The sequence below is a fragment of the Schistocerca serialis genome, chromosome 6 (genome assembly GCF_023864345.2).
Source record: "Schistocerca serialis cubense isolate TAMUIC-IGC-003099 chromosome 6, iqSchSeri2.2, whole genome shotgun sequence".
In the NCBI taxonomy this organism is placed as follows: domain Eukaryota; kingdom Metazoa; phylum Arthropoda; class Insecta; order Orthoptera; family Acrididae; genus Schistocerca; species Schistocerca serialis.
In genome coordinates, this window is record NC_064643.1 from 535858650 (window position 1) to 535875873 (window position 17224).

The 17224-nt window shown below is 39.3% G+C and overlaps 1 protein-coding gene across 3 annotated transcripts in view; it reads left to right on the forward strand.

Annotated features, from left to right (window-relative positions):
• The window catches only part of LOC126483694 (glycerophosphocholine phosphodiesterase GPCPD1-like), a 269576-nt gene that overhangs the window by 215983 nt on the left and 36369 nt on the right, over window positions 1-17224 (forward strand). For all 3 annotated transcript variants that reach the window (XM_050106782.1, XM_050106780.1, XM_050106781.1), the window contains 5 exons: window positions 62-199; window positions 313-423; window positions 970-1135; window positions 10454-10595; window positions 10758-10983. In XM_050106782.1, the coding sequence (XP_049962739.1) occupies window positions 62-199; window positions 313-423; window positions 970-1135; window positions 10454-10595; window positions 10758-10983 (783 nt within the window). The remainder of the gene's footprint in view (window positions 1-61; window positions 200-312; window positions 424-969; window positions 1136-10453; window positions 10596-10757; window positions 10984-17224) is intronic.

Genomic DNA, 17224 nt, shown 5'->3' on the forward strand with positions numbered 1-17224 from the left:
AGCACATGGGCATGTGTGTTGTGTTTTTTCCATACTTTCATGAAAATGTATTTTGTTTCAGGCTTACATCAAAATCACACCTGTAATCATTTCAATGCCACCAGTCGCAAATTCTGCATCATTCAGTGACAGTCTTGATGAGAGTATGGATACACATGAGAATGGCCAGGATAACATATGGCCAATTACAGAAGTTGCTGTTAGTAGCAGTCACTTATAAGTTACATAATGGAAATGATTTCTCTCTCTCAAGTCCAATTTTACAACGGTGTGACTGATAATTTAACCTGATGTATTTTTGTTGTTTTGCAGGTTATGAATGAAACTGAATATGAATTCAAGCTTCAGGAGCAGTTTGGACGAGCATACAATCCTGAAGAATTTGTAGTTTTTAGTATAAACGTTCACAATCCAAAAAATGTGGTAAATATCAGTTACCTAATGTTGTTTGTGTATGACATTTGTTTGCACTAATACCAGACATTGAATCTCTTGCTCTTGCTATAATCTCACCTTGAACCCCTTCTGACATGGCCACATGGTGTTGTACCTCTGTTGGTTCAATCCTGTGGTCTGCATTTTTCTATGAATATCATGAAATTTTTCTGTGTATCATTTTTACTGTAAGTTATTGTGGCTTTTAATCCAGTTTAAAGTTTGAGGGACTTTAGGTTGTTGTAACAGATGTAGGTAGCATATTTGCACATATTACAACTTAACGTGTAGTGTTAATGTGTGGTGAAATTATTCACTCATAAAGTAATTAAATTCTGATCTGAAATATACCTACGCAATTTACAGTTGATCTGACAAGGAAAAAGTTCAGTCAGTTTGCAATACACATTTGCTGTGGTCATGCATTTTTTTGAGGTGTTAGCTGTTTCACAGTATTTCGAGTTTTGTTCCATTATGATCTGTTCATTTTTCTGTTGCCATGTCCTTATGAATGAGCATGTAAATTATTTTCAGGCATACTTGGTAGATGTTTTTGCTCACATGTCATTGCCCGTCGATGGAGAACCACCAATGCATATAGGATTTGGTTACATTCTGCCAAATGTTTTGTTGAGAAGCGAAGGGCGTGCTGTTGTTCCACTAACTGATGCTAATCGGCGCCCAGTTGGTGAATTAAAAGGTTTGTGTTATCATTAATGTAAAATTGTTGTTGCTGACAACATGAAAGTAGAACATATTGACTAATAGTTAAAGTGGTGGATAACAGATAGTACATTTACCAATGGTAAGCTACTGCAGTAGTATGGCTATCTTGTACACTTATTGTAATTTTTTAAACCCTTACTAATGTATAAGCAACTGTTTCTTCCCACAAATGAAAGTGTTACTGTCAACATCAGATCTGTACATAGATTAGTGGCACTTATTTTCGGTCTGCAACTTTTGTTAAATGGCAGATTCAAGAGTCTTCAGATTTCATAAACAAATTTGAATTATTCGGCCCTGTAGCTTAGCCTGATACCATATCTGTGAGAAATTAGAAAATCAGTTTCACATTGTATATCTGTGACTATTTTGCCAGCTTATCAAGACGAAAAGCTCGGAATATGTTGAGCTTGTTGTGTCTGCTGTTGGTGGGGAGGCTTGCGTGCCTCAGCGATACAGATGGCTGTACCGTAGGTGCAACCACAATAATGAATTAAAAAATAGGAGTGCGGGTAAGCTACTACAAACAGCGTAGTGAACGCATTATTGTGGCCAAGATAGAAATGAAGCCCACACCTACTACAGTAGTACAAGTTTATATGCCAACTAGCTCTGCAGGTGATGAAGAAAGTGATGAAATGTATGATGAGATAAAAGAAATTATTCAGTTAGTGAAGGGAGACGAAAATTTGTCATGGGTGACTGGAATTCAAGAGTAGGAAAAGGGAGAGAAGGAAACATAGTAGGTATATAATGGTAAGACAGAGATTTAGGAACCAGGTTTTAAATTGTAAGACATTTCCAGGGGCAGATGTGGACTCTGACCACAATCTATTGGTTATGAACTGTAGATTAAAACTGAAGAAACTGCAAAAAGGTGGGAATTTAAGGAGATGGGACCTGGATAAACTGACTAAACCAGAGGTTGTAGAGAGTTTCAGGGAGAGCATAAGGGAACAATTGACAGGAATGGGGGAAAGAAGTACAGTAGAAGAAGAATGGGTAGCTCTGAGGGATGAAGTAGTGAAGGCAGCAGCGGATCAAGTAGGTAAAAAGATGAGGGCTAGTAGAAATCCATGGGTAACAGAAGAAATATTGAATTTAATTGATGAAAGGAGAAAATATAAAAATGCAGTAAATGAAGCAGGCAAAAAGGAATACAAATGTCTCAAAAATGAGATCAACAGGAAGTGCAAAAATTATATGCCCGCGAATCGTATACAAAAAAGTGCAGCTTAAGAGTTGCAGTTTCAACGGCTTTTGGATGAAAGAAGTAAACTTCAAGTATTCTTGTTAAATTTTATTGGCAGACCTAGATTTCAGCTAGAAACCAGCCATTCTCAATGCACTATCATTGTTGATCAATGCATGTTATACCTGTTGGTCAGGCTTCATCCACAGTTCATTGAATACTACCAATACCAACCAGTATTCAATGAACTGTGGATGAAGCCCGACCAACAGGTATTACATGCATTGATCAAAAATGATAGTGCATTGAGAATGGCTAGTTTCTAGCTGAAATCTAGATCTGCCAATAAAATTTAAAAGGACAACTGATAGCTGAAATCTATTATTTACAAGTGAATATAACAGTCGCTGCCTGCAACAGCCTTCTGAATAAAAGGTAACATGAAACTTTAAGTATGTTAATTTACAAGTGTTTATATTTTCACTAAGACATCTTATTGTCTCTTTTTTATTTTTGGCATAGAACATATGTGGAAGATTCAAAATTACGCAATGTAGGATGATATTAGCAAGAAGATAAGTGTTACATTAAAAGTAACTTTTTATATTTTTCATTTAGCAGAATTGTTCTGACACAGTTTGGATCCATATTATGATCTAAAGTGCAGAGCTCAATATTACTTACTTGATAGCAATTTGCTTTGTTGCCATTTTAAAGACATTTACCTAAGTTGATAATGGAATGATATGGGCAGCTTTATAGTTCTAATTGTTTAGAGTCTGTTGTCCACCTGACGTAGCCTTAGAATGAATAGCTGTTGTGTGATAATATATTTATATCCATAGTTGATAGTTTTAAAAGCATTAGTGAAGTCTTTTTGAGTATTTTATCAATGGTAAACTCATGCCACTCCTGTACTGTATTGTACTGTACTAATACAACACCATAAATCATAGCACTACTTCACATAGCTTTCGTTTGTTCAGGTAGCTTAAGAAAACAATGTTTATGGGCAAAGACAATCTCTCTATTACATTTTCTCCTAAAAACTTTCACAAATCGTGTGGTATGCAATAACTGCCCACTGCTTTCCTTTCCTGAGATCTGCTATGGATTTCTCAGCTTCTGCTTTTGTGATGTTTGGGGTACACCCGGCCCTGTCACATTCTTCTTTTTCTACTTCATTATACTTGTCTATACAAGTTCGATTCATATAGGTCTTGTACATAATGATGAAGCAGAAGCTTTTTTTAGTTGTTGGATCTGAAGTTCCCCCTCAAATGATTATCGTTCATACATGTGTATTATTTGACATTGGTTCCATCTTATCCTTGTGATCCCTTCCTTCTTAACTATCTCACACTCTACTTTCCCAGCAGACTCTTTTAAAGTTCTTAAGGCTGCTTCCTTGATTTTTATTGATATTCATACCATGACATTATTGTGTTTTGAAAGTACCTTCACTTTCTTTGTAGTTTTCCTTGTAGTTGTGAACTATGGTGATGGAAAAAAAATCACAACACCAAGGAGGAGTTTTGCAACATAAATGGAAGTTGGTAGGTTTGTTTCTACCTCTGAAAGATCGTCTGTTCAAACTTTGCACCAGTCACATAAGAGTGGCGCTGGTTGTGCCACTATGAGGATGCAAATCAGGTTGTGAGTGTGAGTTACCATTGAGATTGGATATAGTGAAATGATGTTAGCCGAGAATGCACTCAATGCCTCGCTGAGTTTGAATGAGACCGTGTAATAGGCATACAAGAAGCTGCATGTTCCTTCTGCAATGTTGCAGAAGGGCTTGGCGGGGAAGTGGCCACTATACGTGATTGCGGCAGCGATGGTCATGATAATGTACAGTAGACGGCCACGTGGCACTATCAGAGGGAAAACCATTATGTTCGGCATATGGCTGTGTCACATCGTACTGCATCTGCAGTAGCAATTCAAGAAGCAGTTGGCACCGCAGTGACACAGCGAACTGTTACAAATTGGTTAGTTCAAGGACAGCTCTGAGCCAGGCGGCCTGTAGTGTGCATTTAGCATGCATTCCACTGATCCTAAACCTCCACCATTTGCGACTTCAGTGGTGTCAAGCGAGAGCTCATTAGAGGGCAGGGTGGGTGTCTGTTGCTTTCACTGGTGAAAGATGGCTCCGTCTCGATGCCAGTGATGGCTGTGTTTCATTTAGGAGGCGGCCAGTTGAGGACCTGCACCCAATCTGTGTGTGTGCGCTATACATAAGACCTATTCCTGGAGTTATGGTCTGGGGTGTGATTTCACATGACAGCAGGAGCACCCTGACTGCAAATGTGTACGTCAGTCGGTGATTCAATCTGTTGTGGTGCTATTCATGAACAGCACTACAGAAGGTGTTTTCCAGCATGATAACACTCACCCACATATTGCTGTTGTAACCCAACATGCTGTACAGTGTGTTGACTTGTTTCCTTGGACTGCTCGATCACTGGATGTCTCCACTTCAACACATGTGGGACATCATCAGATGGCAACTCCAGTGTCATCCACAAACAGCATTACCCGTCCCTATTTTGACTGACCAAATGCAACAGGCTTGGAATTCCATCCTAAAAACTGTCACCCAGCACTTGTACAACACAATTCATACAGGTTTGTATCCTTGCATCCAACATTTTGGCAGTTTCACCGGTTATTACTGTAACAGCATTTCACATTTTCAATGACTTATCTCACACTTACATTAACCTGTGGTCTTGCTATGTGAGTCACTTACATGTGTTACGTAGACAAATGTATTCCTGAAATTTCATTACTCTACATTAATTAATTTAGGTGTTGAGATTTTTTTGTCAGTGTATTTCAATTTTTACTTTGCAAGTAACAACTTTGTCTTGTCCACACCAATCAAAAATAGGTTATGGTTTGAATTGACATCTGCTCATAATAATCACGTAAGTTGTTTTTTTGCCTTGGAAAGGGGTAATTTATAAATCTGTGGGTAGGGGAGGGGGCAAGGGTAACATCTGTTGCATATTGGCTATTGTTCTGTGGGACTTTCTGTATGTGCTATCTTCTTTTGGATCTTTGATACCAAGCATTCATTATCCGTAGGTCTGACGACTGTCCTCACCAACACTCCACCCTTCCCCCAAAACTTCAGTCTAACTGCCACCTTTCTTTTATCATATCACAGCTACCCCCCCCCCCCCCCCCCCCACACACACACACACACACACACACACACATCAGTGTACCCTTATTTTGATAAGCCAGTAGGATTGTTGTGCTCACCAGTTTTAACAGTAATCACAGTATTCCCCTAATTAGTTTGTAAATCTCATCCACATATTCATCATCACATCATCATCATCATCACCTACAGTTGCAATTGCTTCCTGGTGAGATGAAAAACTGTGGCTAACAAGGAAGATTTTCAGTTTTTGTAAGATATAGTAGTCTGAGGGAGACATCTGGGGAATAGGGCCTATGTTCTAACACTTTATAGCTCAGGCTGCCCATTGTTCTCACTGCGAAGACTTTTTGTGGGCTGGTGTGTTGTCTTGGCAAAAGCTGATTTTCTGATTTTCTTTCTTCTGTAAACCAGAACTGCCTTCTAAAGTCAGAATAATATTCCCAGCCATTGTTGTACCTTTTTGAAGATAGCCAATTAACAGACTTCACTTTCTCATTCCAAACATCAGTAGCTTGATCATCCTCGCTAATGACATCACTGCTTAGATTTTTGTATTGATAATGGCGAGCTGCTGTTTATCTGCTTGTGATCATATTTTAGACATATACTGGGGGGAAACATCTTAAAAGTTCTGAACTGTGCATAGTGTGTCTTTTCAAAGTTAGGTAACAAAGAAGAGTGTAGGAACCATTTAACAGTGTCCATGAAAGTTTCATTATTTGATCTTTCTAAACTACACTTGATTTGTTATTTATTGCAATGTTTGTAACATCTGCAAACAAAAGAAATGTGGCATTTGGTAATGTTAGTAATGAAAGGTAATTAACACATAACAAGAAAAAGTAAAGGTCCTACGATGAAACATTGTGAGACACCACATTTCATTAGTTCACAGTTGCATGATGATTAATAGTTTAATACAAGTCTCTTTCCTATTGACAGCTCTTCGTTCCTACCAAAGAGATGAGATTAGAACCATTACACAACATTTCCTGTTACACTATAATATTCAAATTTACTTGAAAGGATATTACAATTTAACCAGTTAATGCCTTTGATATATCACAGACTATACCAGTAGCTTCCAGTTTCTTGTCTTAATAAATCAAGCATAGTCTGCTTCTGTGTGTAAATAACCTTTTCAATATAGGAGCATTTTGGGAATCCAAATTGTGATTGTGGCAATATATTTGTAGCCAGATGGTTAAGAAGCTGCTTGTATGTAACATTTCATAAAATTTTCATGAAATGCTGGCAACAGTGAAATTGGACAGAAGTTTGATGGTATTTTTGGAAACTCTGTAAGAAAAGAACTTTAACTGCCTGTATTGGTCTGAGAGTCCATTGTCTATTGGTTTTTAATATAATTTTGTTCATCGATACACCTGTATTGCCCAAAGCTTTTGTGTGCAATTCTTCGTGCAAAATGTAACTGATGTGTTCTTTTGAAATCCCTACATTCTTGGCATTTCACATACATTCGTACACCAAGCTTCCAAGATCATAATCATGCATTTTTTCTACGGGAGTAAGTATCATTTTGCAATGGTATTAACAAAGAGGAAAATATATGGCAGGTATGAAGATGACAAAAGAAAAGAAAATCTCAAATAAAAGTCAGTAACTATAAAGAGAAGGCAAGAGTTTCTACATGTACATCCATACTTCGCAAGCCACCTGACGGTGTGTGGCGGAGGGTACCCTGAGTACCTCTATTGGTTCTCCCTTCTATTCCAGTCTCGTATTGTTCGTGGAAAGAAGGATTGTCAGTATGCTTCTGTGTGGGCTCTAATCTCTCTGATTTTATCCTCATGGTCTCTTCGTGAGATATACGTAGGAGGGAGCAATATACTGCTTGACTCTTCGGTGAAGGTATGTTCTCAAAACTTTGACAAAAGCCCGTACCGAGCTACTGGGCGTCTCTCCTGCAGAGTCTTCCACTGGAGTTTATCTATCATCTCCGCAACGCTTCGCGATTACTAAATGATCCTGTAATGAAGCGCGCTGCTCTCTGTTGGATCTTCTCTATCTCTTCTATCAACCCTATCTGGTACGGATCCCACACTGCTGAGCAGTATTCAAGCAGTGGGCGAACAAGTGTACTGTAACCTACTTCCTTTGTTTTCAGATTGCATTTCTTTAGGACTCTTCCAATGAATCTGTCTGGCATCTGCTTTACCGACAATCAACTTTATATGATCATTCCATTTTAAATCACTCATAATGCCTACTCCCAGACAATTTATGGAATTAACTGGTTCCAGTTGCTGACCTGCTATTTTGTAGCTATCTTTCTATGTATTCGCAGCACATTACACTTGTCTACATTGAGATTCAATTGCCATTCCCTGCACCATGCGTCAATTCGCTGCAGATCCTCCTGCATTTCAGAACAATTTTCCATTGTTACAACCTCTCGATACACCACAGCATAATCTGCAAAAAGGCCTCAGTGAACTTCCGATGTCATCCACCAGGTCATTTATGTATATTGTGAATAGCAACGGTCCTATGACACTCCCCTGCGGCACACCTGAAATCACTCTTACTTCGGAAGACTTCTCTCCATTGAGAATGACATGCTGCGTTCTGTTATCTAGGAATTCCTCAATCCAATCACACAATTGGTCTGATAGTCCATATGCTCTTACTTTGTTCATTAAACGACTGTGGGGAACTGTATCGAACGCCTTGCGGAATTCAAGAAACACGGCTTCTACCTGTGAACCCGTGTCTATGGCCCTCTGAGTCTCGTGGATGAATAGTGCGAGCTGGGTTTCACACGACCGTCTTTTTCGAAACCCATGCTGATTCCTACGGAGTAGATTTCTAGTCTCCAGAAAAGTCGTTATACTCGAACATAATAAGTGTTCCAATTCTACAACTAATCGACGTTAGAGATATAGGTCTATAGTTCTGCACATCTGTTCGACGTCCGTTCTTGAAAACGGGGATGACCTGTGCCCTTTTCCAATCCTTTGGAACGCTACACTCTTCTAGAGACCTACGGTACATCACTGCAAGAAGGGGGGCAAGTTCCTTCGGGTACTCTGTGTAAAATCGAACTGGTATCCCATCAGGTCCAGCGGCCTTCCCTCTTTTGAGTGATTTTAATTGTTTCTCTATCCCTCTGTCGTCTATTTCGATATCTACCATTTTGTCATCTGTGCGACAATCTAGAGAAGGAACTACAGTGCAGTCTTCCTCTGTGAAACAGCTTTGGTAAAAGACATTTAGTATTTCGGCCTTTAGTCTGTCATCCTCTGTTTCAGTACCATTTTGGTCACAGAGTGTCTGGACATTTTGTTTTGATCCACCTACCGCTTTGACATAAGACCAAAATTTCTTAGGATTTTCTGCCAAGTCAGTACATAGAACTTTACTTTCGAATTCATTGAACGCAAATTATAGGAAAAGGGTAGGATATGCTGAAGTAAACAAAATTCAGGAATGTCTTCAAGAGAGTGGGAGAAAAACAGTGAAAATTTGGCAAAAGAAACAAATTAAAACAATACATGTGTGAAGGAAATAAACACAGAATGCATGGAGATAATATTTCATATGTTAAGATGACAGACCACAAATTAATTAACACCAGAGGGAACTCTCTATGCGAACTTTAAAGTTCTTTTAAGGAATTGTATATTTCAGGAGATGACTAGAACACACAGTTAATAATGAAAGTAATGACATTCTGGAAGTAGTTCCAGATGAGGTGATAAAACCATTTGAGGCATGAAGAGAGGGCATTCATCTGGAAATGGTGCAACAGCAGAAATGATTAAAACTAGAGGAAAAGTAATACAAAAGGCACGTGCAAAATTCTTTTAGAGAATGACTGTGTTGGAAGATAATTCCCCAAAACTGGAACAATATTGTAATTGTTCTGCTTCTCAAGGAAGGAGAGAGACAAGATGTACTTGTCTCCTCCTATAGTATAAAAGATATTCACTAACCTTACTACCAATGCCATAGAAAAAACACTGAATTTTAATCAGGCAGAGGACCATGCTGGCCTAGAAGTTGACATAGCACAGTTAATTATTTGCAAGTTGTGAGCAAAATCATATAATGAAATGATTAGCATGAATTACCACTTTGTCTGGGATTAATTGATTTTGAGAGCGCTTATGATTCAGTTGCAACAAAATCTGCACAGAGGAGCTCTTTAGAAAGAAGGTATTGAGTCATCTTGTTATTACCTTCAAGAATGTATATGTCAATGCTACTGCTTCTAGTAGACTTCATCAAGGTAGAAGGAAATTCCGCATTGATAGGAAAGTTGGACAAGAACAGTGTTAGAGGACCTTTTAAGAGCCCTTAACTCAGAAAATAAAGCTGGAACATGACAGCTTTTGAAATGGAGATTCCCCTCTCTGAAACACAAATATTACAATCATTGTATATTACGTGGTATGATTTAATGATACACAGGGACTGTGCATGCAAAATGTGTTTATAAACAGAAGACTATTCAGTGTTGCATGTTCATGATTACCAGGAGAGACAACTTTTTAAGCCAGAGATCAGTTCACTAGATGTAATTCTGTAGTCAGCATTTGTGTTACAGTAAATACCCATCCATTTGAGATTTTTGTCTGTGGTTTCTTAAACTGCTTTGATGGATTCTTGAAGGTGACGGTGGCATATTTGCTTCCCCATACAACTCCGTTTGCGCTTGTGGCTGATTGCTTGAAACTTCCTTGTCATTGAGACATTATCCTGTAAACTTTGCCTGGCAGTTGTATTTATGGAGATAGTGTAAAGTATTCAGGGGACATTGCTGTTTGCTTTCAGTATGGAATAATGTACTATTTACCAAAAATGTGTTGTTGTTGTTGTTGTTGTTGTTATTATTAGATTATAGTCAAGAACATTGTTTAGGCTCCTTATAAAGAGTAACATATTATGTTCCTTTTTTTTTCCAGTTGACTTCCTCGTTGTAGAACCAATCAAGCAGTATGACTGTAACATGAGTGTTTCATACTCTCGTTTCTGGAAGAAGTCGTGGTTAGGCTTGGATGTTGGTCATCGAGGACTTGGAACATCATTTAAATTAGAAATGCAGACGTAAGTCATTGGTAATAGTCCTTCACACTGTGTGTGTGTGTGTGTGTGTGTGTGTGTGTGTGTGTGAGAGAGAGAGAGAGAGAGAGAGAGAGAGAGAGAGAGAGAGAGAGAGAGATATGGAGATGACACAATCACATCATTTGTATTGCCTTTTTGCTACAGCTGTGCTGATATCCGTGAGAATACAATAGCATCACTGAAGACTGCTGCATCACATGGAGCTGATTTTGTTGAATTTGATGTCCAGTTAACAAAAGATGGTGTTCCAGTAATCTACCATGACTTCCATGTCTGTATTGCAATGAAAAAGAAGAAGCATTTGGAACAGCATGATATGCTTCAGTTACCAGTCAAAGATCTTACATTGGAGCAGCTCCGTATGCTAAAGGTAGACGAAATTTAATCGACATTCGGGGATCATGTAGTTCAGGCAGTTTGATGTTATCAGAGTTATACCTTATGTAACTAAGGTGTTCTGAATTTTTATTATTTAACCATACATTTATATTTGGTTAAGTTAGTGTAATGTAATGAAAGAGCTGTTTAGTAGATTCTTTGCATGTACTGTGAGATTCAGTAATCAGTTCCAGAAAATTTTTATTTCATTTTTGTAAATACAACTCTAGTATGTTTAAAACAGCCTCCTTCCTCTGTCTGCATGTACTTTATTCCATGCTTACTAACAGCACCTCATTTTATACAGTTAATTATTTTCATCACGCTACCAATACACTTAGGATTAATAATGATGGAGTTGTTTGTGAAAATACAGCTACTGTCAAATATAGATTGAAATGTGAGTTACTGGTTACATCTGCATTGTGAACCTGCCCTGTTTAAGCATAGAAGGATTTTTTGAAAATATATTCACCCTGACAGTGAAGACACAAAAGTATTATTTTGAGTACTTGTAATTCTGGCATAATTTCCTTTTATAGTGTTGAATTTTTCACAGCAAGTCTTTGCACTATTAATACCATTTTAGAAATGACTTAGTACCATTCTACAACTGTGTGTTCCTCCTAGTATGAAGCACTGAACAGTATAGTGCAATGGTTAAGATGTTTTCCTTAAATTAGGAAGAAAATGGGTTAAAAGTCAATTAGTTGCCCACATTTAGACTTCGTATAGTCACCTCATTAATGGTAAATACTGCAGTAGATACACTAAAAAGGCTATGGCCAGTTTATTGCCGTATCTTTATTCATTCACAGCTTGTATTGCCCCTGACCACAACAGAACTGTATACCATAATCTTCATTCCTCCTGTCTTAGTTTCAAGAAACATGTTCACTGATGAGTTTGAGAAGGTAAACAATTTATCTTTTGGTATGTCAGTATTGCATAGATTCTTGTTTACACATTGCCCATTAGATTTCCGTACAAACAAAAATCACCACTGGCTGTATTGGAAGACAATGGGGGCCATAGATCTTTAGAGTCTACTGTAAGGTGTGAAAGTAATAGGCTCTGCTTTGAAGGACGTATGCTGTATGGCATCAGTTGATGTGTGAACCACTCGGAGACATTAGCAATGTAACACCTAGCGTTACCGATGTTTTCAAATGTAATTGGTCTCCATTGGTTCTCGTTGCTGACTCAGTGCACTACTTACCAGTCTTTTGAGTTCTGCAGCAGTAGCTACAATATGGCTTGTGTGCTTCTGACTGGCCAATGCTGAGTGTGAAGTAATGTTGTGAATTAATGTAGCACTTTAGGCCATACTGTGCCTCATTTGCAATGATAGAGAATATTGTGTTTTATTTCCTGCATTAACAACGTGCAGTACTTGACATGTGTAGCATGATTTGTGGGCTTTGTTCTAACTCTGAACACAATAAGAAATGTGGTTATAAGAAACAAACAACCTTTATTTGAGTCATGACATGACAGCATTGACAGCGTAACAAAGACGGAACATAATAGTTTGGTAACTTGTACAAGACAGACCAACCAGAGGCAGTGTAAGCAGTATAAAGGGTATTTGCATGCCAGCAGCTGCTGTCTTCCTTCCAAAAGCAACTGAGGCGCCATCCAGTCAGTGGGCTCTGGTGGAGTTCCTGGAGCTGCCGAACAGTGCCCTACTAGAATGAGGTGCACTATGCAGCCATAGCAGTGGAGGTGTAATGATGTGTGGATTACTGTGCTCCTCCCTCCTTTGGGAGAAGAGCACCAAGGTGCTGTCTCCTTTGCAACATTCTGATGGTTGACATGCCCATGGTGTCGGATGCATTCATTCAGAGTACAAACAGTTCACAATACGTGAAGACATGCCCATAGGGGCAGAACTGGCATGAGCATGGACATGCACTTCTTACTCCCCATCCTGGAGACCAGGCAGAGGACTCTTGCTCCTCATAGGCAGAAGGCATATTAATGTCAGATGTGGAACTGGGTGCCAGGAACTGGGGAGCCTTGGCATCTGGAGACAACATAGGAAGGGTTGGCAGCAGCAGGGAAGGCATCACCAATGTGGCGGAGGCCATTGTGGAGCAAAATTCCTTAATGGATTGAGGCACAAATTGGGGACCATTTTTCAAAACCACTGTACAGGGCAGGTCTTCAGTAGAAAAAAATCACTGACAATGCCTTGATCGTGTTGCTTCACCTGTGGTAGATGGACTACAAACAATGTAAGAAAACCTGGAAAATATGTCTACAATCAACAGCCAAAAAGTGTCCAAAAAACGTCCAGCAAAATCTGCATGGATTCATTCCCAAGGTAGTGTGGGCACTGGCCAAGGGGGGCAAAAAGTGCACTGGTAGCAGGCCGTGACCAGGCACTTCATCTTGCAGTGAATACCAGGCAAGAACACATGCCTACGTGCCGATTGCTTATTGCGGTAGGCTCCCTAATGACTTTGACTTAACGGGGTGAGAACCTCTCTGTGCAGATGTGCGGAAATCGTAACCCGGGAAGTACCCTTTGTCATAAAGAGAATGACACCATCCAACAGGGAAAGATGATGACCGAAAGCGTAGTAGTTCTGCAACAGGTCAGATGTCTAGCCCGGTGGGCGGTCAGGCCCTATCCATCGTGTGCTCTTGTTTAAGCACCGGGCCTGCAGCTATGATGATACGGTTATGGTGCTGGCAGTGGGAAAACCACCTACAGCCTGTCGTGCTTCTGTGTCAAGTTGAAAACAACAGATCTTCTTGATCAAACAGCAGATCGGGCCCCACGGGCAGTCGTGACATTGTGTGGACATTTGCATGATGCGATGTAGGATGGAGGTGAATCTCGTAATTATACCTTGACAAAATTAAGGCCCAATGCTGAAGGCGATGAACGGCTTTGTTATGTAAAGCAGCTGAAAGGCGAAACAAGGAAATTAAGGGTTTATGACCTGTGACTAAGTGGAATTTCATACCTTGTAAGAATACATGAAATTTCTTGATGGCATAAATGATCAGAGAGGCTTCTTTTTCAACCTGCAAATAGTGCTGCTGAGCTGCATTGAGTGTTTTAGATGCAAAAGCAATAGGTTGCTCATAGCTGTTTGCATGATGATGGGCCAGAATAGCCCCCACCCCGCACCCCTTACTGGGACGTATCTGTTGCAAAACAAAATGTTTACCAGGTTGGAAGGCCCCAAGGCAAGGCATGGAGTGTAACTTGCTTTGACTTGCACAAATGCATGCTCACAGGCTGATGACCACTTGAAAGGAACGTTTTTACAAAGCAACTGGTGCAGAGGGTGAGCCCAGAGTGGCAGTATCCAGAAGAGACCTGTGACAGTAACATCTGCCATTCCCGCAAATTGGAGAGATGAGGGAAAGCCGCGATAGCAGCAACAAGCTGTTGTAGAAATCAACAACCTTTGAGTCATGACATGACAGCATAACAAAGGCAGAACGTAATCGTTTAGGAACTTGTAGTAGATGGACCAGCCGGAGCCGGGGCGAGACAATATAAAGGTATTCACCTGCCAGGGACCACTGGTTTCCTGCAGCAGCAACTGAGGCACCTTCCATGATTGGCAGTCTCCAGTGGGAATACAAGAGCTAATGAACTGTACGATACTCGAATGAGATGTGCACTGCAGCCGTAGTGGTGGAGATGTAGTAACATGTGGGTTGGTGTAGTAATGTGTGGGTTATTACAGGCTTTAAATTCTGCAAAGCTGTTATGTGTGGGACTCTCCCACTTGCTCTTCCTTAAGTGTATTTGAGTTACTGGAATCCGCAACATATGCATATGAATACATTTCTCTTGTGTCTCAGTTCTTTTCAAACATCAGTATTCATGCTTATTGTGAGGCTTTGAACTGTTACCTCAAATATTGTTATGAATTTACATTCGGATGACTTGTGGATAAATTACTATAATCCGCTCATCATAAGAATAAATCTAATGTAAACAAACACAAACGCAATGATTGGTCAGAAGCCATAGCACACGTACACTGGTGGTGTTATGCTCTTGGAAGTAGGTCCTACTTATGAATTATATATATCATTACTAAGTTACATTAGATGAAACTTTAAGATAGTCAAATGTATTAACAGCCATCAACTTTTTTCTTAATCTCGCTTTAGCTATGTAGTTTTTCTTTTGAAAATTGTGTGTAGTCACAGCCTCTAGCATTGAGCTCTGATTGCCACACTGTTAATGCATAGTATGAAGATGGCTGAGGCTGAGGCTGTTTTCACAGCATCGAGCATATCATATCAATGCTGCATTTTTACATTTGCTACTGTACCTTTACAATATGAACCCAACAGAAGTGATCTTGAGCCCGGGATTTAGCCTGAGAAGTAACAAGACTGTTAAGCTGCCGGGCATACTGGAACTAACACACACAGTTTTTTCACCTCACTGCCAAATGCTGGTGGAATATAGAACGACTTGTCATAAAAGAAGGGAAAATGTGGCACCTGGTTGGCTTCGTGGATTCTGTTGTTGATAGGCTCGTTATCAATGTAGCAGATGACACTTCCAGAACTGAAATGTATTTCTCGGATTTGGATAAGGAAGCAGCTAAGAGATTACCAAACAACTGACTGTAATTAATACCTTCAGTGGCTTCAGTATTCAACAGTACGGTGAAATCCCTGCAGTAGGCTTTTGCATTACAAATAGCTTGCTCAGAAAAATTACCCTACTTTTAAGTTAGAAATTTTCATCACTCTTGTTTGTAATTAGAATTCCATGTCAGGTGAGAACGAGTGCATTATATGCTTTTCGTTTGGTCACCTAAGAAGCACGCGGTGGTGCTGAAGTTTCTCCGAATATTATTTAATTTTCTTTAAAAATTAAATGACATTTGAAGCTATGTTGTTTCTTTGCTCGTCTCTTTTTTACATCTGAACTGCAACTGCTCACATCATTAAAGTTTAGTTGGACCACTGGTTGCCCAGTGCTGTCCAAGTTCAATGCACTGATAAAGCTGTTGTCCCACATTACCACTCGGTCTATGTGCGTGCAACACAGCATAAAATGTATGCTTATGATTGTACTTGACTGTACTGGTCACAGCTTGGCTTCTGCTTCACGTTAAAAAAAATCCAATGATATTCAAGTAAATACGGAAGAATACATGGCGTAATGTTTACATCAGCTTTATTCTTATGATGAACAGAGTATATTAAACTTGACAATAGAGTTTTTGCACTCCTTTATCTCCCTATTTCGTTGACAGATGAAGGTGTACTCCCAACCAGCCTCTTTCTTCCTCTCTGTTCCACATCTATGATACATCACTGTCAGTGTGTGTCATTTATAACTTCCTCTTTGGAAAACAAGGCCTTTCTCTGATGTAGACAATCTGTTGTATATTGAATTTTGCTTGTCATGGCACACTCAGCAGAATGCTAAAAAGCACATTTTGCCAGTACTGTGTGACTTATCAGTCAGGTTGGCTTCGAACTTTTCTGAGTGTAGAGCTCTTTGTTCAGTGATACATTTGTGGTGTGTTCTTATTAAATCATCTCTTAATAAAGTTGATTAGTTCAACTTAATTAGCCCTCAATGGGCTCAAGCACATAATTTTAACATATTTTGGCATTACTGCATTTACTGTCAGATCTGCTTGAGTGCAATTGTGTGTGGATGCCACATAACACCATCTAGATTAGTTCAGTTATGAGCTGTTGTAGATTATCATTAACGTCATGTGCATCCAAATATTGGAAGGAACTTCATCTTCTGTCCCATTTCCAAATTTGACAGTTATTTTGCACTCTATTTGAATACACAGCATTTTCAAACATGTGACTTTTTTGCTGTCATATTTTCCAGTATGTTGCAGTGTAAAAAGCACACTTCATAAAAAGCATTCTTTATCTACCAGGCCTACACCACTTGTCATTTAATATCACAGCACTTGTACTTCCATTTCTGTACTGACAGTGTCGCAGTTTTCACATTTTTTTTTAAATTATTATTTCTAAGATATTGCTCCATTCCTTGATTTACAGATGGCATTTAATGCCATTTTACAGTGACCTAATAAATAAAATATGCATCCACATACCACAAAATACTTGGCCGTCAGTTAAGACAGGTTGACATCTGCCATTTACACAATTCGTTTCCAGCTCCCATAAATTTTCCCAGAGTTCCCTTATGCTGTGATGAAACACAATGTTTTGTGTTCTGCTTTATGTTTAGGTACTGAACAAACTTC